General features: G+C 37.5%; 2 protein-coding genes across 2 annotated transcripts in view; both read left to right on the top strand.

Annotated features, from left to right (window-relative positions):
* The window catches only part of LOC134221288 (uncharacterized), a 125,777-nt gene that overhangs the window by 91,028 nt on the left and 12,712 nt on the right, over positions 1-22,037 (top strand). Inside the window, exon 3 of the mRNA XM_062700490.1 lies at positions 15,640-15,877. Coding sequence (XP_062556474.1) covers positions 15,640-15,877 — 238 coding nt within the window. The remainder of the gene's footprint in view (positions 1-15,639; positions 15,878-22,037) is intronic.
* Positions 18,532-19,017, top strand: LOC134228147 (sericin-2-like; the record flags this gene model as incomplete). Its single annotated transcript, XM_062709933.1, has 1 exon — positions 18,532-19,017. A coding segment is annotated over one exon (486 nt), but the record flags the coding sequence as incomplete, so codon positions are not given.

Below are 22,037 nucleotides of genomic sequence, written 5' to 3'. Positions count from 1 at the left end.
CGGCAGAACGTGGAACGTTATAAACGGAAGCGGAAACAGCAGACCCGCCTTTTTCAGGAGAAGAAACGCCACCTGTAAGAAGCGGAGTGTGAGGAGATGGAACAGCTGTGCCGTTCTCAAGAAACACGCAAGTTCTATCAGAAGCTCAACGCATTCCGCAAAGGCTACGTGCCGCGAGCCAAAATGTGTAGGGATAAGGATGGGAGCATCTTGACGGGCGAAGGTGTGGTGATCGAAAGGTGGAAACAGCACTACGATGAACATTTGAATGGCACAGCTAGTACAGGCAGTGAAAGGCAAGACAGCGGAGGAGATGACTACGTCAGTTCAGCGGACGATGTAAGCCAACCAGCCCCCACCTTGAGGGAAGTTAAGGGTGCCATACAACAGCTAAAGACCAATAAAGCAGCTGGTAAGGATGGTATCGGAGCTGAGCTCATCAAGATGGGCCCGGAAAAGCTAGCCACTTGCCTGCACAAACTGATAGACAGAATCTGGGAAACTGAACAGCAATATGGAAAATTATGGACGAGAACAGATTCCCTGGGAAGCTAACCAGACTGATCAAAGCAACGGTGGATGGTGTGCAAAACTGTGTGAAGATTTCGGGCGAACACTCCAGTTCGTTCGAATCGCGCCGGGGACTAAGACAAGGTGATCGTACCTGTTGTTCAAAATTGCGCTAGAAGGTGTTATGCGGAAAGCCGGGTGTAACAGCCGGGGTGCGATTTTCAACAGATCCAGTCAATTTATTTGTTTCGAGGATGACATGGACATTGTCGGCCGAACATTTGCAAAGGTGACAGAACTGTACACCCGCCTGAAACATGAAGCAACAATGTGTGAATGATGCGGTGAGTGCGTCAAAGACAAAGTACATGCCGGTGGGCGGAACCGAGCGTGACAGGGCCCGCCTGGGAAGCAGTGTTACGATGAACGGGGATACCTTCGAGGTGGTCGAGTAATTCGTCTACCTTGGATCCTTGCTAACGGCTGATAACAATGTAAGTCGTGAAATACGGAGGCGCATCATCTGTGGAAGTCGGGCCTACTACGGGCTTCAGAAGAAACTGCGGTCAAAAAAGATTCGCCACCGCACCAAATGTGTCATGCACAAGACGCTAATAAGACCGGTTGACCTCTACGGACATGAAACATGGACAATGCTCGAGGAGGACTTGCAAGCACTCGGAGTATCCGAGAGTCGGGTACTTAGGACCATCTTTAGCGGTGTGCAAGAGGACGGTGTGTGGCAGCGAAGAATGAACCACGAGATCGCCTAGCTCTACGGCGAACCCAGTATCCAGAAGGTAGCTAAAGCCGGAAGGGTACGATGGGCAGGGCATGTTGCAAGAATTCCAGACAGCAACCCTGCAAAGATGGTGTTCGCTTCCGATTCGGCAGGTACGAGACGGCGTGGAGCGCAGCGAGCGAGGTGGGCAGACCAGGTGTAAAACGACTGGGCGAGCCTGGGCGCATTCGAGGATGGAGAGATTCGGTCTCGAACCGTGTATTGTGGCGTTAAATTATTGATTCAGTGTTATCGGTTTAGGTGTAAACTAAATAAATGAATGAACGTCGTGCAATTGCAGTTTATCCCATCAAACGAATAACCATTCGATATTCAATTAAATTTGACTGAATTTTACAAGCAAGCACAGTGTAATTTTGTTTTTTTGTATATGTAAAAGAATAGTGAAATCGATTGAATGTTACGTTTATGTGCATGCCCTGAATATGTGCATTAAAATACGTTTAAATTAACAACATATTTTCATCTGTTAAGATCAGTTTCCTTGCGATTGTTTTGCTTCCTCATCATATGGGGACTGGGGTTGAGGGACGATCACGATTTCCGAGGAAGGCCAAAAAGTACTGCCGGTTCCGAGCAGGAGAGTAGGTTTTGCAACCGGGACAGAATCGTTTTTTTTTGTTGGGGCCTAGAACCACTGCGTCCATTAAGTTGAACTTTTGTGGACAGAATCGTTAGTCACACTAAAGAGTTTTCAATATGACTCGGTTCGTTGCCTTCGGGATGAGCGAGTTAGAATTATTTAATTTGGCGAAATTCCTCTGGATTTTTTCGACTAAATAGTATACTATGGTGGTTCAAAAAATTTCAAAATTTTAGTACAAGTCGTTTCAAGCTTGCATGGGAAAATTAATTTCTTCATTGTACTGATTATTATAGTGCTTCCCTATTATGCGTAGGCAAACAAGAACCTTCATAGCTAAAAGAAATACTCAAGAGCTTTCACTCAAAGAAAATCGCATCTTAATTAATCGCATTGGCGTAACTACAGGGGGCTAGGGGGGCTATAGCCCCACCTAGAATCAAGTTAGCCCCCCCTAAAATTCCAAGGTTTTTACATGAGTATGGCACATATTTAGCGCTCTGATCATATCTGGGCGTAACTGCAAATAATGAATTCTTATCATCTCTCTCTACAGTGAGTTGAATATATTTTATCATGTTTTCTAACTACGAAAAATTGATATATCTTGAGTGAGAGATGCTAAACACGAAAGATAATATGCTCCCATTATTCTCAGTCACACATATAATTGCTTAAGGTGAATTGCGTACGAATCTAATATCTGAAGTAAATTACACTTTCGGAGGCACATAACGCTAATACTCGTTTTCAGTACGCACAAAAATGTTTTTTAGATGTGCTTATCACCTTTACATTTTGTGCTGCCAAAATGAGAAATGAGTCAAGGTGAGAGGAAGGACGGGCATGGTTACAGTCATTTTGGGACTCTGTCGAGATAAATGTTGGAGTTGGAACAGTCATGCTGAAATTTCAAGGAGAGGTAACTAAAATGTAGAAAGACAGGAATACCGTCTTCGACCAGAGGTCGTACAGACTGAGCACTTAACACTTAGCATGAGACAACGGACAGAACACATAACACCCAGTAGACCAGTGGAGAATTTTTGGACCACGAGAAGTTTCCTCCTTATCGGGGGGAATCGAACCCATACTCCCTAGCACATGCGTCTAGACGATTGACGTCGCTAACCGCACGGCCATGAAGCCCACAATAACTTGAAATTATTTCTAATGGATATGTAAAACGCGAAAGTCTTATGTATCTAAAGCTCTTAAGTTGTTTACGTATCAAAGTTATTTGGAATCCCACAACATTTCTAGATTTTTATGTCAGAGCTGTTCAAGTCGTCACTGGATGTATTGAAATAGCTGTTTGGTAGGCCAACTTGCGGACAGTTGAACAAAAACAATAACTTTTTTGTGTTTGACTGTAACAATAAAAAAAGTTTGCCTCCCTAGAATTTTTCCTTAGTTACGCTAATCGTTCCAAAAATTAGTAATCACATTTAATCTATATCTATGTTTTATGGAGCAAATTATGTACTACTTAACAGGCAACATTGCTGCTCCTGTCGCGAAAGATGACACAGAGGCAACTATGTTGCACTGCACGTTTCACTGATGCCCTCAGAGAAGTTGCATTACCTGGGCTATTTGAATCGATTACTAATTATTGGGGCGATTCACTAGCAGTTTCTTCTCGCATACACATATAATGAGGAAGAACTATAATCTGTACAATGAAAAGTTTAATTTCCCCATACTAATCTCCATGCAAACTTGAAACGCTTTGTGCGTCAATTTTCGGAAGACACTCAGAACATTCTGTTTCAAATCAGATGAGCATTGTGGAGCTTAATCGATTTTTTGAACCACCCTAGATTTTTCTATAGCGGATAGTTATAAATGCACACATACATGGGTTGCATACCATGTATGTGTGCATTTATAACTATCCGCTATAGAAAAATCTGCAGGTTCACTTCTGCTTTGCTTAGTAGGAAGAAAATGATGTTGACTAAACATGCCTTACATTCGTTTGCAACTCGACAGTTCAAGTAATAAATTAAAGTCAATTACCGTCATATGGGGGGAAGATGATTATTGAGGCGAAGATGATCATTTGATGTGTCAGTCAAAAGTGCCTTATTTTTTTTTGAAACGGTAGTTAACAATATTATCCGTTCAAGTGATGTTACCGCTAGGTAGGAAATCCGAGTTTTTCGATTATAATCATGAAAGTGTATTTTGTGGAAGAAAGAGAGAGATAGTCATAAACGACGCTATTTTCGTTTCAAATATTGACTTCGTAGACTTCTTTACGTAGTAAATTCAAAATTCATACAAATAATCTAATGTATTTTGACGACTAGGTCATAATGATTTTAGTAGAGCTGTCTTGATCAACTTCACCCCAAACTAGATTACTCAAAAAATGTGTGAGAATTGATTTTATTTTAATAAATGCGAACGCATTTCAGAAAACTAAAGTTGTTGATTCGAACCTAACCGTGAACCATATCCTGGAGGCCTGCATTGGATTCACCGAAGCCAGAAGAATTTGCGGAATCAGCGGAACAGTGACGGAAATTCTTCAGAACGATAAGGAGAAAAAGAAAAAAGTAATCAAATTCTTTTAAAAAAATGATTTGTACAAAAATATTCAATTTCTCAGTTACGACACGAATGCCATAGGGGAGGAGAAGACCACCAGCTGTCATCGAGAGAAAAAGTGGACTCATTGAAATTTCACACGGTGTGGTATAGAAAATGAAGTATATTTTTGTTATAAAACAAAAATTAAGGACGTTTCTAAAAAAAATCTTGGTTTACGGGGTTAGAATTTAAAAAGCACACAAAATAGACATGATATCTCGATTTTTTATTTTTTTTTTCGAATAAGCAGTTATTGCTTAAGATTGTTGAATTTCTAACCCCACAAACTAAAAATTGTTTGAAGAAAAAATTTCTATAACGTTCTAGAGAAATTTTAATTCTCATTTTCTATATCGTGTCATGTCAAATTTCCATGGTTCAACTTTTTCTCTAAACTTTTCCAGGTGGCAGCACTGATGAAGGAACCTTCCCCATTGTTTTTGGTAAAGTGTCGCCAATAAATAATAATAATAAAGTCGAAACAAATATTTTCAAAACATGTACTGCTATACGTTGCAATAATCCAACGTATAGCAGTACATGTTTTGAAAATATTTGTTTCGATTTAAAATGTAAACACACATTGTTATTGCATGTTTTGTCTTAAAAATGATCATCTTCTCCCCAGATGACGGTATTTGTACTTTGTTAAGGTTCCCTCAAACACACGCGACGCGATTCTATCGCTTGGCGACAGCGATTCTGTCGCCGTTGGTATGGAAGCGTAAATAGAACATTGCCTGCAGCGACCCAACGATAAAATCGCGGCGACTAGTTGTCGCCGTCGCGGCGATGAAATCGCTTAGGTCTGGGGGAGCCTTTATGCGTATGAGGTTGTTTGCCGCAAGCTGCCGTTTATTAAAGCCCCAAACGCAATTCAGCGGAACGGCGACGGAAACGGAAAATTTGACAGAAAATATATGGGCTAACTGTAGTGTTACCAGACGTACTCTTTTAAGAGTACATGTACTCTTTTTGAGACAGGAAAATACTGTACTCTTCTTTTTCGGAGAAAAAGGTTATACGTACTCTTTTTAAAAATTGTTAGTACTTATTTGATTTTTTAACTTAACATTGCAGAGTGAATCAATTTTCCTCAGTTTGTACAAATAAAATACGCTAAGATTGTGTAAGTCACGTTTTGAATTGAACGTATTTATTATTTTCATGATATTTAATTTGTTTAACTGTCCCTTGAAACGGCGAAAGTTCAGATAGGTCACCAAAAACTTTCGAGAAATTTAGATATCAAAAATTTAAGAAGCCAGCACAATCGAATCAAATATGACACAAACTACAAATCCCAATAACAAACTGCATATTGGACCGGACATATGGTTACCACTAGAGGCCTTGATAAGAGAAACGCGGATAGAAAATATGGCTCTGCCAACACTGCAGCCAAACTTTTTCATGTAAGAACAACATATGAAAAGGAAGAAATGGTTTATCCAGGTAAAATTTTACACACCTCTATTTAATGTGTTCACATCACATGACAATAAAATCCCATAAACAAAGCAATTGCATTTCATAACCTATCATTGATTTGCATATATTATTGATAACAAATGTAAAATGCATTAAAGTTTGTTCATTCATAAATGGCATTAAATCGAATTTAGCCGTTTTTAGTATTTGAGCCAATGTTTTGGTTGCTTGACAGGTCTCTTGCTCGATTGGCTGCTGTTTTTTGACGGTTCGATTGGCGGCTCATGCCAATCCGCGTTTCTCTTATCAAGGCCTCTAGTTACCACCATGTGTTGGAATTGGGAATAATATTTAAACGTTCGTTCTCATACTACAGACTGCGTTCATTCAAGCTGGTAAACCTATTCTTCAGCCTCAGATATCAGACGGTTTCAAACACAATTCCATCCCACAAATACGAACGAAAAACAAACCGTTTTGACTCAATTTCCGAACATGACTCATATTCCAAACACTGGCGTTTTAATATCCTACAGTTCATAATTCCATCGGTTTTCCGTACGGAGGATCAAGATTACAGCCAAATTCAACATTTATCCCATGGAAAGAATCACGCAAATAATGATGAAATTCTCATTTAAAAGCAGGTGCTCAGAATTCGAGTCATGTTCATGATTTGAATCAGAACGGTACAATATCGAACTTGAATGAATTAATGAAAAACATGGATTGTACTCTTTTGTACTCTATTTTCACTTTGTGTGAATGTACTCTTTTCAGTCAAGCCGAATCTGGTAACACTAGCTAACTGTTAAATCTGCTGTTTCCGTCGCCGTTCCGCTGTATTGCGTAGAGGCCTTAAGTTACAGTTACACTCCCGGCCAAAAGTATGGGTTCACACTCGAAAAATATAGGCAAAAGATTTTGGCCGTATTTTCGCCGTCTTACATCCGATTTTGGGTATTGTAGAATATCAGTAGATCTTGCACCGTACGTATTTTAAACTAACAATTTTAATTTTTTTATATTCTAAAATATTACATTAGAATACACATTTTTCTTATATTTATGTTGTAAAAATATGTTGATTTTTCTCAAAATTGGGCCCACAAAATTTCGAAATAACCCAAACTTTTGGCCGATGCATACCATGCACTTGAGTAAACATTGATTAAAAAAAAATTTTTTTTTTCGCCGAAATTTCATTAATGTATCTCAAAGATAATTTAAATTGGGTTCCGTTCCACTTTTTATTTCAAAATTTTGTGGGCTCAATTTTGAGAAAAATCAACATATTTTTACAACATAAATATAAGAAAAACGTATATCCTATAATGTAATATTTTAGTAAATAAAAAATTCAAGATCGTTAGTTTTGAGCTAACAATACCCGAAATCGGATGTAAGACGGCGAAAATACGGCCAAAAACTTGCCCATATTTTTCGAGGGTGAACCCAAAATTTTAGCCGGGAGTGTATATCAGATATGACTAAAAATCTATAAAAACTGTTCAATTTTTTTTATTTTTCAAATTTTTAAATAATAATTAGAACTTTCTAACTATATACAAGTTCGCTCTTAGAGTTAATCGAGGTATAATGCCACACCTTTTTTTGTAAAACAATCTGCTTGATTGAATCTCTCAATATTGTGTTTTGATAGTTTAAGGTTCCTTCTACATAGTATAGAAATCATTAGCAAAAAGAAAAAATGGACGTTACTATCTACATAAAAAAAAGTCAAATCCGGGTGAGATGCCACACCTAAAGGAAAGACGCCCCACATGGGAAATGTTGGAGAAATGAGGCTATATTTTTAAGACAAAACATAATAATTCATTTTTGTAATTCAACCCTAAAAAGTACAAATTCATTGCGAAAACTAATAACGAATTGAATAATTGGCTTTCACCGCCAATTGAACGAATCGTCAAAAATTGCACATATTGCATTTTACCACATACAAGCCATTTTTTAACTTGTCTGCATCGCCGTAGCGTGAGGTTGGCCAGGTTGACCCCCGCCAAGGGCGCCAGGCGCAGGGGGCGTCGAGATCAAGATTTCAGCTTTGGGGCCGTCCAGAAACCACGTGGTCAAATAGGGGGGGAGGGGGGTTTGGAAAATGACCACGATAAGCCACATGGGGGGAGGTGGGTGTTGCTCTCGAACCACGTGGTTTTTTTTTAACACGAAAATTTTTGGTAAATAACAATAGCGGTGTAAAAAATACAAATCATCAAAATTTAATGATTTAATCATTAAACGCAAATGCATATCTGAGTTATTTGGCCAACTTAGCTTTAGATCCTATTTCCATAAAAAAAAATAAACGAAAAAGCTGGTTGCGTTTCAGTCTCAATTTTCACCAAAAAAAATTGGGAAAGAAAAATGAAAAAATATTTTTTTTAAAATCCCGCGCAGATGGTTTTTGGCATCACGCCGCCGACACTTTTGCATCAGCGGACTACAGCTACAATTTTGAAAACTGTTCATGTTTTTACAATAATTCAAGAAAAATCTTCAAAAGAATGTCTTGTGGATATTCAGGAAAAATCCAGTAAAAAAATTTCCTGTAAAAACTTTGACCTTACTTCATATAATCCTAATAAAGTGCTAGCATTCAGAATGTTTTTTGAACAATTCTCTCTGGAAAATTTTGCTTGTAAATTTTGCTACAAATTGGTCATGAAAAAAAAACAAAACATCTCCAGTGTAAATGCCGAAAAAAATTCCATGTGAATTCTGTCTGAAAATTCAAAACAGTCTCGTGGGAAATACATATAATTTTCGGTGGAAAAAAATGTTCATATTTTCATATTTTTTTTCTTCGACAAGTTCTTCCGAATCTTCACCAGAAATTCTATTTCATTTCCAAAATAAGTTTTTCGAACATTTTAGGGAGTGCACTTCAAAATGTTCAGTCTCCAGTTAGCCTTACGAGCAAAGGCGTAGGATTGCCAATCCGGAGATGACGAGTTCGATTCTCGTTCCTGTCTAGGATGTTTTCGGGTGTCAAACATTGTCGACACCCTAGGTATAATGTATCCTTCGTACTTGCTACACAAGATATATAATCGTACAATTGCTGGCATTTAAAACTTTCAATTTATAACTGAGAAAATGCTAATAGAATAAACTAAGTTGAAAAGCAGACCAACTTCCAGTTGGAATATGGAGCCATAGAAGAAGAAGAAGACTTCTAAATTTTTCAAGTAAAAATCTTCTGAATTTTCATGAGAAATTAAATAGCCAATGCCACATGAAACACTTTGATATTACCGTTGATTTTTTATTTTTGGATTTTTGTTTTCAAATTTGGAATTTTGAAAAGAAATTTTTTACGCTCTTTGTGAATTCTATCACATTTTTTTAATTTTCCAAATATTTTTTTTATTCGAGGCATTATTTAGAATTTTCACGGAAGAGTCTATGGATTATCTTCAAAAAATACTTTGGATTTTCAAAGAATAAATCTTTAGAATTCTCAAGGTTCGTGTTTTTTTAATTTGCACCATAAATTCTTCCAAAATTTCATGGGAAATTCATTTTTCTTCGGAAAGTCATTTTGATTTCTTTGTAGGTTCAGCTAAACATTGCTTTAAATCTTTACCATGTAAAGAAGCACAAGAAATGATTTAAAAATTTTAAGGAATTTTCACATCAGAAAATCTTTAAAATTTTGATTTAATTTTCTAAGGAATTCCTATTGGAATTGTTTCTAAAGCACAACCTTCACAAGTACTACAAAAGTGAAATTTTTTTTCGTTATTTCCACTTGTAAAAACATCGAAATATCCTCGGGAAATTCACTATTGGTGTTTTAGATGAACTTTTTTTCGATTTTCTACTGGAAAATCTTAGGAATTTTCATCGGAAATATTTTGGTATACTCCAAATAATTTCTTTTGGAAATTAAAAAAAACTGCTGAAAATTTCTAAGATTTTTTTTTGAAAAACGACAAAAATTTCCATTGGAAATTTACAAGAATTTCCTTTGAAGATTCATTAAATTTGCCCAAGATTTTGAAAAAAAATCTTTAGAGATTCTGTAAAAAAAGTAAGCTGGATTTTTTTTCTAATTTATACCGGAAGTTCTTCGGAATTTGATGTTTATTGGAATTTTCATCGTAAATATGCATTTAGGATCCTTCTACGGATTCTTCTAGTTCTTCAAAATTTCTACCGAACCTTTATTAGGAACTCTTCCACAGAATTTCGAAAAAAAAGTCGTTGAAATACTGAAGATTTTTCCGTGGAGACTCCGAAGAATTTCTTCTAACTATTCTGAAGGGTTTCCCTTGCAACTCCAGAATAATTATTCTTGAAAATTAGGAAGATCTTGGAATTTAAAATTCATCCAAGCAATAAATGTAGGCAATTATTTAGGATTAAGAAGCCTAGTTCTTATGATATTGAATAATTAGGCTAATTGATCGAAAAATTTAATAATACACCTAATTAGAACATTTAGGTGCATTTTTAAATTTTTCTATCAATAATGCACAAAATTCTAGTAGTGCGTATGAAAAAGGTTATGACATAGAGAAGTTTGCATTTAAAAAATCAACATGAAATTCTAAATAAAATGCTTTTTAAATTCATAAAAGGGTCTTAGAACTAAGAAGAGTCCGGCGATATGAAAAAAGTGGCAGTGTTCCAGAAATAAACACTCCAATTCCTAAAACAATCTAGGGTAATAAATAGTGTTATAATAACGATTGAAATTGAATTCCAAAACAAATCTCAACCCTTTCAGGACGGATGGGTCATATATGCCCAGCGTTTTAGATTGTCTATTAAATCACAAAAGAGAGCTAGACCACCATTTTCTTCAGTAAAATTGTTCATCTAGATATTGGTTTTACAGAAAAAAATATGGGAGCTCAAATTTGACTGACCCTGAAAACTCAGTTATCCGAAACTTTGGGAAGATTTCGATTCTAAGAGCATGCAAATGAAGTTGAAATGTTTGAATCATTCTGAACACTCAGATAAGATGGGTCATCCTGAACGTTAAGCCAGTGATTGCTCTCAAGTTCAGCCCACGACTTCTCGGGTGATCAATCATGACATTTGTAATGTCCTCATCATCGGTATGTACCCAATCCGATGAAATAAGCATATGATCCTAATTTCCATTAACATGAGATCTAAGAGACAAGGTACCCAAAATTATCTTGAGTCAACATCAAGCTGCACAATGACTATGCCTTTTTTGTAGGGCCTTCTAGCACTGGGTTCACGGACTTGAATGAATAAGTAGTTCAAACATTACGACTTCCAGGACGTTTTTAAAAACCTAAAAGTTTTGTATAACCTAAGTCGAGTCAAGTACGAAACACTGAAGACGACCTTACTGTTGAGGTCGAAATACGTATCTGTCAAGGTACAATCAAGTGGTGGAATTAAATGGGAAGGTACAAACTCGTCTTATGACAAGTAAAGACATTCCATTAAAAAGCTCAACATAATTTTTTTAACTAAAAAGTCTGTAGTAGCTTGTACAAATAACAATTGTCATATCAACCCAATGGACCTAATGGGATATTATATCATACATCATTCATAATTTGGTTAATTGGATAAATCGAATGATCCGAACTCCAAAATGATAATTGATCTATAATACATTCATTCTTCTATGAGTCGCTTATGAAAGGACCATTGACTGAAGCATTAGGGTGGCTCAAAAAATCGATTTTGCTCCACAGTGTTCATCTGATTCTTTACCATGTTCTGAGTGTCCTCTGAAAACATGAGCTCGTTTGCATTAAAACTGATTTAGCACAAGCCGTTTCAAGTTTGCATGCTAATTAGTATGGGTAAATTTTTTTTTATCATTATACTGTTAATGATGCCTCCCCATCAAGCGCAGGTTAAAAGAAAACCTATATAGCTAAAAGGAATACTCAACAGCTTTCACTCAGTGAAAACCGCATCTCAATTAATCGTTCCAATAATTAGTAATCGAATTTAATCTATTCCGTGGTTTTCTGGAGCTAATTGCATAACTCATCAATGGGCAACATTGCTGCTCGTGGCGCGGAAGATAGCACACACAAATTCAGGCTACTATGTTGCACTGCACATTTCAGTGATGCCCTCAGAGAAGTTTAACGATCATGACTAAAGATTCGCAACCTGTCTTAAAATCGATTACTAATTATTGGGGCGATTAATCAACATGCGATTTTCGTTGGGTGAAAGCTGTTGAGTATTCCTTTTAGCTATGTAGGTTTTCTTTTAACCTGCGTTTAATGGGGGAAGTCATTAACAGTATAATGAAAAAATAAATTTCCCCATACTAATTTGCATGCAAACTTGAAACGGCTTGTGCTAAATCAGTTTAAACCCAAATGAGCTCAAATTTTCAGAGGACACTCAGAACATGGTAAAGAATCAGCTAAGCACTGTGGAGCAAAATCGATTTTTTGAACCACCCTACTGAAGCATATTCGAGATATGGAATAGAAGTTCCTTGGGAAATTATTCGAAAGACATCGGAGTGACCGAGAAAATATGTTTAGTATGGCATCATTGGATTCCACGAGTCAATATCAAAATAAAATTTCAATGAAGAATTAGAAATTTTGAGAGATGAGCCAGCTCTAGATTATTTATTAGAGAAAAAATAGAAATTTTCCATAATAGAATTGGAAATTGCCAATAAAGAAATCAGGGTATGAGTATTAAATAAATATAGAATTACTGCAAATAATGCAAAATTTCCATAAACAGTTGAAAATTTTCCACAAAACAATAATAAATTAGCACTTGTAAAAGCAAAAATTGCAATTATGTATTTAAAAAAATCACCAATAAAGAAATTAAAAAATATAGGGATATTTTGGAAAATTTCTAAACCATTACCAATTTTTCTCGAAATTTTTATAACATATTCGCGAGTCCGCATTTTTTTGTATCCTCCTGATGCATCGAAGGTATGCGAGTTCTAGATAACCTAATTCCTGATGCACATTGCAACATGATAACATCATAAAAATCTTCGAAATAATGAAAATTTATAATTTCCATGCTGGGTTTTAGTTTGACTTTGAATCAGTTGAAATTGTCCATCTTCAAAATTGATCGGATTAACCATATGTTTTAGTTTTTTTTTATTTTTGTACTTGAAAAAAAAAAACCACGTGGTCAAAGGGAGGGGGGAGGGGGGGTCTGCCAAATGACCACGATAGACCACATGGGGGGAGGGGGGGTTGAAAATCTTCAAAAATATGACCACGTGGTTTCTGGATGGCCCCTTTGAGGAATAGATCAGAATTATAAGTTAAGGGGCAATCAACAACAAACCGACTACAAAACCTAAAGTGGTAAAGATATTAATTAGAAAATATTTTATATATCAACATGTCAAATGGTTTTTCCGGTCACTGAGAGTCATCCGTTTACTAGTTTAAAGTTATTTAGATTCAAGCGATTCCCTCAGAGGCTACAGCCATAATAATCCCGGTTTCGGAAGACATGTTATTCAGACAAACTATTTATTTGAGTTAGAAAAATGGCCATTATGGCCGAATTTAATCCAATTGCATTTCGGATTCAAATAGACCAAAAACTTATACGAGTTCATATATGTGAATAAACAAAACGAAGTCGTTGAATATTTGGTGAATAGTAATAATTTGACATATCCCAAACGGGCTTGGTGGTCATACGGCTACCACTTCTGCCTCATACGCAGGAGGTCGTGGGTTCAATCACAGGTCCTACTTTATTTTTTTCTATATATTTCTAAAGTTCTAGCAATAGCTCCTATAGCTCCTTTATCTATTTTCTCTATTTTGAGCTTATTTAAAAAAAAATCTCGAACAGTTTACCACCTAACTTAGCTGCTTAGTGGTAATGTGTCAAATATGGTCTAACCACCTAAAGCGATTGCGGATCAATCACATTCTATTTTCTCAAGCACGTGATTTCTGGCCCACAGTATCGAAGTGTGTTTGTTTACCAGCCGATCATTGCTATTACGACTCAAATTGATAGCGTATGGCTATTGCGTCAAATGCTACGCTTTGACAGAGCAATTGAGTTGAACAACTTAGTTGAATTCAATTGGCTTGCCTCCAGGAATTCTGAATGCAATCCACCAGGGATTCCGTTGGGAATGTACCAGATAATCCGATGGGAATGTTTCAGGAATTCTAATGAGAATCTTCTAGAGCTTCCACATAGAATCCTCCAGGAACTCCAACGTGAATGTTCAAGGATTTCGTAGGCAATGTTCCAAGGATGTAGAAGCAAATCATTGAAGGATTCCTGAGCAATCTGGCGAGGGATCCCGATGCAAATCGTCGAGGTACTCCAAACCAATCCTTCAGATATTCCTTGAAGAATCATCCAGCCATTCCGAAGGAAATCCTCAGGGGATGTTGAAGCAAATCTTCGAGGGATCCCGAAGCAAATCATTGAAGGATTTCGAAGCAAATCGTCGAATGATTCCAAAGCAATTCATCAAGGGATTCCGAAGTAAATCGTCGAGGGGGTCCGAACTAAATCTTCGAGGAATTCCGAAGCAAACCGTCGGTGTATTTCCGGAGCGAATTGTCGAATGATTCCGAAGCAATTCGTCGAGAGATTTCGAAGCAAATCATTGAGGGATTCCGAGGCAAAACGTCGAGAGACTCCGAAATGAATATTCAAGGGGTTCTGAACCAAATCGTCGAAGTACTCTGAAACAAACGGTCAAGGAATTCCGAAGCAAATCTCTCAACGATTTCGGAATAAATTTTCGAACGACTCCGGAGGAATTTCGAAGCAAATTAACGAGAGATTCTGAGGCAAATCCTCCATGGATTATGGAGGGTATCCCCACAGATTCTCAAAGGTATCCCTCAACGATACCGAAAGAAATCCAGTCTGAGTTCATCTGGATTCCGGTTGGAATACTTCGATGATTCTGATAGGAATTCTTTAGAAATTTCAAAAAGAAATTTTCTCGGATGCTGATGGCAATTGTGGAGATTATCAATCTGCTAGGCAAGCAAAAGTCTGCTAGAAAACTGTCACTCCAGTGCGTGATGGTTGACCACATGTCTTTGACTGCTGGAAAAGTACCACGAGTGCTTTGATTGATATATTGGTGGCTCTCCGTTGTTGTTCATATCAAGCTTGCTTTGATGCTATCAAATCAATTAGATATTGACTTTTAATAATTAACGACAAGTACAATTTGAGATGAGAAACAAGCTCATTTGTTTCCACTACACTGCTTTCGCTACAAAATACACACTCTCACATACATTTGCGCCAATAAATCAAGTCTTTTCTACCAGATCTCTAAAGAGCGGCATCTATACTGACGCAGCATCTCACCCGGACTAACCCTAAGTTCTGCTCAAAATGCTAATTTTAAAATGTTATGGAAAATAGCTTTTTGGCACTCATATTCATCCGATTTGCACACAAGTTGTGTTCTACAAGGATTTTACCAAATATTAAATATTGCGAATAATGGGACTATCTACCTTTCAGTGTAGGAAATAACAATATACCTATAGATCTATAGATTTTCGAAAGATGATTTTTACTGCTCAATCTGATATGTACGAAGCTCCTCCTACCATTTTTCATTATAAAAAACATCACAATTGAGCAGCTTCCCATGTCGTTTTTTTTTTCATGTCGCACTTATAGCCTAGCCGGACGCATGATTTTATTATTCATTCTGATTTACTTTCTCCCCGTCTCATTTCAGTGTCTCTTCTGTTAGCTTTATTATCGTTAATATTTTTGTTGAAAATATCTCCGGGTGGACGAGAGCCGCCACCACCGACGGTTGGACCGGCTGTTTTGGAGGACTACGCGATCGTTTACGACGTGACGCTGGCGCTGTGTGCCCTTTCGCTGTCGCTGAACCTGTGCTGCTTGTTGGTTTGTGCCATCCAGTTTCTGTTTGCTGTTAAATTAGTTCGTGCACCTGCAACTACCGGAAGGTAAGCGAAGAAGCCAAAGCGCACCAAAAATGCATGATAAAGATAAAGAATGCGCGTCCCTTATTGCGGTTCGGTGTGTCCCATGTCGGATACTTTCCCTTTACCATTGACCTTTTTAACGGACAGGATGTTGCTAGATATTTTTCAGACTGCAAGAGCACATAAAGTGAAATTGATTATGAAATATCCGCGCTACCTATCTTAAATTAATGCTGAGGAAATTGAAAATGAAGAATTCAACGATAAAAGTACGTGTAAAGAGTAAAGATAACGTTTATCAATTTAAGAAGTGCTCCTGTTTAAACATAAAAAGCATAACAACACTTATACATTCAACCAGATTTGAACATAATGTTGAATATCATAAAGTTGAGATCCTTGCGTTTCATACATTTTTAGAAAGTTTGACATAAAAACATTCTTAAACATATTCTTTAAGGCCATTTAAGAACTTTTGAAATATTTCAATAGGAAGGAAACATTTTTGAAGTAAAATGCTAGATCACAAGTTATTTGGAATAGCTGAAATCGCTGTAAAACGAAAATAGTAGTTTGTGCAACTAGTTACAAAAAGACGATTTTTTCAGCACATGTTGTCGGCAAGCCTCGTTGGATAAATACTACGAGTGCTGAAAAATCGAGTTTTGCGACGAGTTGCACACGCTAATTTTTGGCAATGACGAAAAATGGGCTTTAAAGGGTAGTATGGACTTCTAAAGTACTGTGCAAATAGATAGGACAAGTAGCGGTCAAGGAATGATTCTGCTGCTAACATTTCTTAAGCAGTACGGAGCTGCCAAGGAAAACGAAGGATTTGCTAATAGTAGGCGTATTGCAGTGAAAAAAACACAGACTGACGTCTTTCCTTGCGGAATAATGCACTGATGCATTATTCCGCAAGTAAAACGACGTTTTGTTAAGTTTTCTCCATTCTGTTGTTTTTGTTTGCGATTTGTTTCAGATCTACTGCTTCTCCGACTGTAATGAGCTTCAAGTGACCATGATGGAAGTAGACGCATGTTCTTGTAGGCGACAAAGTGAATTAGGGCGCTCTCATTCGTCTATCAAAGAGCGCTGAACTTTCCAGCAGTCGATTTGAACTCCACTGGCCAAGTTGAACGTTCGGATATCTCATGATGCTTTTGATGGCATACTTTTGATGGCGTACTCGCGTTTTGATCTGAGTATATAATAAGTTATCATTATCAGTGCTTCCGTAGTATCTTTGCATATCGGTGATCACTAATGAAAACTGTTTTCCAGCTCGTGCGTGTTGTCGCAGTTCTAATAAATGGTACGATTACCTTTACACGCTCGCCCCACTGTTTTCCTCAAACACACTTTCAGCAGCTATACGTTGTCGAATCCGCATTCCTTCAGTACAATCAGCAATTATGCTTTCGACTCGATGAAGATGAGGGATTTACAATTGCACGAACCGTGCTTCTAATCATCAGTTCTTAATCGTCGCTGTGGTTTTCACCGATTGTTTCAGTCCTTCCCTGCTAGGAATCGACTAGTTCCCATCAGGGTTGATTACCCGACTGACAAGCACCTCGGAGATAAAGGGATAAAAGTTGCTTGGCAGGAAGCTAAGAACCATTCAATGTGATCTAGATATTTTATTGTTTCAAGTATACAACATACGAATGGTGCTCTTTGAGAATTCAAGATATGTGAAAGAAACAATAAATATTAATACAATTAAAAGCGAAAAACTCATCGAATACCGTTTTGAATATTCATAGAGTTTTCTTTTGAGGCTTTGTATTCGTTACGAATCCATATTTGTGCTATAACCCCAACGTAGAGTAAGTTGCTAAGCTTGAGTAAAGAATAGATCGTAGCGTTTTCATGGAATGTAGGCACATTAAAAAAAATAGAATATTTATTTGAATAAACTAATAATGCCTCATTGTTACATGCTTTCTAACTTCTTACTAGTGACTCAAGTGTATGTTCGTTCGTTTATAAGTCAGTATATGTTCATGGGATTGAGGTTATTAAACAAAGGGGTAAACCTACAGTAGTTTTTTAGTACTTCGTCGAATTGATTTGTCACACATCATTCATGATTTTCGATAATAAATAAATCAACTTTTATTATTATTATTAACACTTTTATCATTAACACTAGAATTCATTTGTTCAGAAAACCATTACTACTAAATTTTCGAATGGCTATATGATCCTCAGTTGTTTTCAACAATCTCTTAGCCATCCCTTCTTGTTTGTATAAGCTACCCGAATTTACAAAAGGAAATCCTTAAAGAATTTATCCAAAAATTCCTCCGGGATTCAAAGCAGCAGTTCCTTCTAATTTTTCGAAATTTCTTCAAAATATCCTCCAGGAATTACTTCATCAAATCTTTCGGCAGCTTCTTTGGATATTCCAATAAACACACCATCGTGAATTCTTTTTGAAAAAAAAAAAAATTACCGGATCAGTTTATAGAGAAAACCTTGAGAAAATGTATGAGGAAAATCAAAATGATTTACGGAAGAGTTTTTGAGGAAATTTTCGAGGGAATTTGTTAAAGAATTTTTGAAGTTAATTTAGTGGCAATTTCTGGAGGTTTTTTGGAATATTTTCTCCGGAAGCTCCTTCCAGAAGTTCCTTCACGAATTCCTCCAAAAGTTTCTTCAGGAATTCCTCCGGAAGTTCCTCCAGTAATTCCTCCGGAAGTTCCTCCAGGAATTCCTCCGGAAGTTCCTCCAGGAATTCCTCCGGAAGTTCCTCCAGGAATTCCTCCGGAAGTTCCTCCAGGAATTCCTCCGGAAGTTCCTCCAGGAATTCCTCCGGAAGTTCCTCCAGGAATTCCTCCGGAAGTTCCTCCAGAAGTTCATCCAGGAATTCCTCAGGAAGTTCCTCCAGGAATTCCTCCGGAAGTTCCTCCAGGAATTCCTCCGGAAGTTCCTCCAGGAATTCCTCCGGAAGTTCCTCCAGGAATTCCTCCGGAAGTTCCTCCAGGAATTCTTCCGGGAGTTCCTCCAGAAATTCCTCCGGAAGTTCCTCCAGGAATTCCTCCGGAGGATCCTCCAGGAATTCTTCCGGAAGTTCGTCCAGTAATTCCTCCGGAAGTCCCTCCAGGAATTCCTCCGGAAGTTCCTCCAGAAATTCCTCCGGAAGTTCCTCCAGGAATTCCTTCGGAAGTTTCTTCAGGAATTCCTTCCGAAGTTCCTCCAGGGATTCCTCCAGAAGTTCCTCCAGGAATTCCTCCCGAAGTTTCTCCAGGAATTCCTCCGGAAGTTTCTCCAGGAATTCCTCCGGAAGTTTCTCCAGGAATTTCTTCGGAAGTTTGTTCAAGAATTCCTCCGGAAGTTCCTCCAGGAATTCCTTCGGAAGTTCTTCCAGGAATTCCTCCGGAAGTTCCTCCAGGAATACCTTCCGGAAGTTTCTTCAGGAATTGCTCGAAGTTCTTCCAGGAATTCCTCCGGAAGTTTCTCTTATCGAAGAATTCCGGAACTTCCCGAGAATTGTGCTCATAAAGTGACTTCAGGAAAAACTCCTAAAGGAACTTCCCAAAGAACACTTGAAAACTTCCAGAGCGCATCTTTCCGAGGAATTCTTGAAGGGACTACCGGAGTAAATCCTGAAGAAACTTGAGGAGGCCGGAAGGAATTTCTGAAGAAGCTTTCGGATAAACTTCTGAAGGAATTTCCGGAGAAATTGTCAGTGGAAATTGCGGAAGAATTCGTGGAGGAACTTCCTGAGGAACTCCTTAAAGTACTTCCTAAAGAAACTTTCGCAGAAATTCCTAAAGGTTTTCCGAAGAAATTTCTAAAGGAACTTCCGGAGCACTTCCTGAAGGAACTTCCGGAGGAATTCCTAAAGGTGCTGCTAGAAGAATTCCTGAAGGAACTTCTGGAGGAATTCATGAAGAGACTTAGGGGAGAAATTTTGATTGAACTTCCGGAGGAATTCCTGAATGAACTTCCGGAGGAATTGCTGAATGAACTTCCGGAGGAATTCCTGAATGAACTTCTGGAGAATTCTTCCAGAATAATTCATTCAATAACTTCCAAAAACATTCGGGTCTATCTCCAGGAGAATCTCCTGGAAGAATTTCTTGGGAATTCCTGAGGGAACTTCCAGAAGCATTGATTAAGGAACTTTTGGAAGAATATCTGAAGTAGCTTATGAAGGGTTTTCTTGCTGAAACTTCCAGAAAAATTCTGGAGGACTACCGGAAGAAATCCTGAAGGAACTTGCGGAGGCCTGCAAGGACGTTCGCAGGAATTTCTGAAGAAACTTCCGAAGGAACTCCTGAAGACAATCCTGAAGAAACTTCCTGAGAAATTTCTGAAGAAACTTCTGGAAAATTTTTTAATGAACTTTCGGAGGAATTCCTAAAGGTTCTTCGGAGAAATCCTAAAGTACTTTCTGGAGCAATTCCTAAAAGGAACTTACGGAGGAATTTCTAAAGGAACTTCCGGAGGAATTCTTGAAGGAACTTCGGAGAAATTCTTGAAGGAGCTTCCGGAGAAATTCTTGAAGGAACTTCCGGAGGAAATCCTGAATGAACTTCTGGAGGAATTCATGAAGAAACTTAGGAGATAATTCTTGATTGAACTTCCGGAGGAATTCACGAATTGATTTCTGTAGAAATTCCTGAATAAATTGTTGAAGGATCTTCCAGAAGAATTTCTGTAATAACTTCCGAAAAAAATCCGGGTGTATCTCCGGGAGAAACTTCTGGAAGAATTTCTATGGAATTCCTGAGGGAACTTTCGGAAACTTCTGGAAGAATTTCTATGGAATTCCTGCGGGAACTTCCGGAAGCATTTATAAAGGAACTTCAGAAGTAACTTATGGAGGATTTCCTGAAGGAACTTTCGAAAGAATTTCTGAAGCAACTTCCGATTGAACTCCCAAAGGAATTTCCAGAAGAAATGCCTGAGGAACTTCCGGAGAAATTTCTGAATAAACTTCCGGAGAAATTTCTGATAAAACTTTTGGAAAAATTCTTAAAGGATCTTGCGGAGGAATTCTAAAGGAAAATCTGGAGGAATTTCTAAAGGAACTTCTAGAGGAATTCTTATAGGAACTTTCGGTGGATTTCTTAAAGTAACTTTCGGAGGAATTCCTAAAAAAAACTTCCGGAGTAATTCCTAAAGGAACTTCCGGATAAATTTCTTAAGGAATTGCCAAAGGCATTCCTTGAGGAACTTCCGGATGAATTCCTGAAAGAACTTCTGGAGAAAACGCTGGAGGAACTTACCAACTAACATTTGATGTCAATGTAAATGTTATTTCAACTCGTCTATACGGCTTCAAGCTGAATATGTGTGCTATACATATGATCAAGAACTTCTATCCAATTCTTTTACTAGCAAATCTGGCGAATCTATTCAGCTGTTTTTGACGTGTCTGCGCACAACTACTTTACAGCATGTTACACAATTTTTTCTCAATCTTTACTAAACCATTTAGTAATATAATTCGCTTCAATGGCGCTTATTCAGATTTTTTGAATCTGTTAAATAAGTTTTATACAGCCACTGAAATCAATTTGATTAAATATTATTTGAGAGGAGAGTAAATTTCAGAGTTTATTCAATGTTTTTTTTTTTTGAAAACTCAAATATCAATTTTGTTGCTACCTAGATTCGAACTCCTGATCTCCTGATTCAAAGGCCGCTGCTCTGTCATCACCGTCACTTTAACATATGTAAATAACAAAGAATGCTGTATAAACGTTAGAAAGAGGCCTACATGCTGCTTTCAGCACATAAGCTTAAAAATTTTATTTCAAAATTATTTCAACCATTATTCAAACATCTATCAGCATGTTCTGTTTACTAACTTTTATGCATCATCAATCGCTGTAATTGTTTTTAGACAACATTTTCTCGATCTGTATAGATGCTACTCTGCTGCTAATCGTTTAACAGTAGCCGTCAACAGAAATATCGCTTCTAAATGGCTTATTTTCTTACGCTATCTGCTAGCATTAATGACAGCGCTTTGTCAGTTGCTATAAGAGCAGGTGAATACCTTTGTAGCTGCATTACCGAAATCAATAGCGCATACACAGCTCCGGCAACAAAAATCAAATGTAAACCTTGCGGATTGGACATTCCATACAGATAAGCTATTAAAAGAAGCAGTAAAAGCCATTACGCAAGCCATTACGCTATATTGTTAGTGCTATAACAA

Source organism: Armigeres subalbatus, chromosome 3, assembly GCF_024139115.2.
Source record: "Armigeres subalbatus isolate Guangzhou_Male chromosome 3, GZ_Asu_2, whole genome shotgun sequence".
In the NCBI taxonomy this organism is placed as follows: Eukaryota; Metazoa; Arthropoda; class Insecta; order Diptera; family Culicidae; genus Armigeres; species Armigeres subalbatus.
Note: the sequence above shows the minus strand (reverse complement) of the source record. Positions and strands in the feature narration are given on the sequence as shown.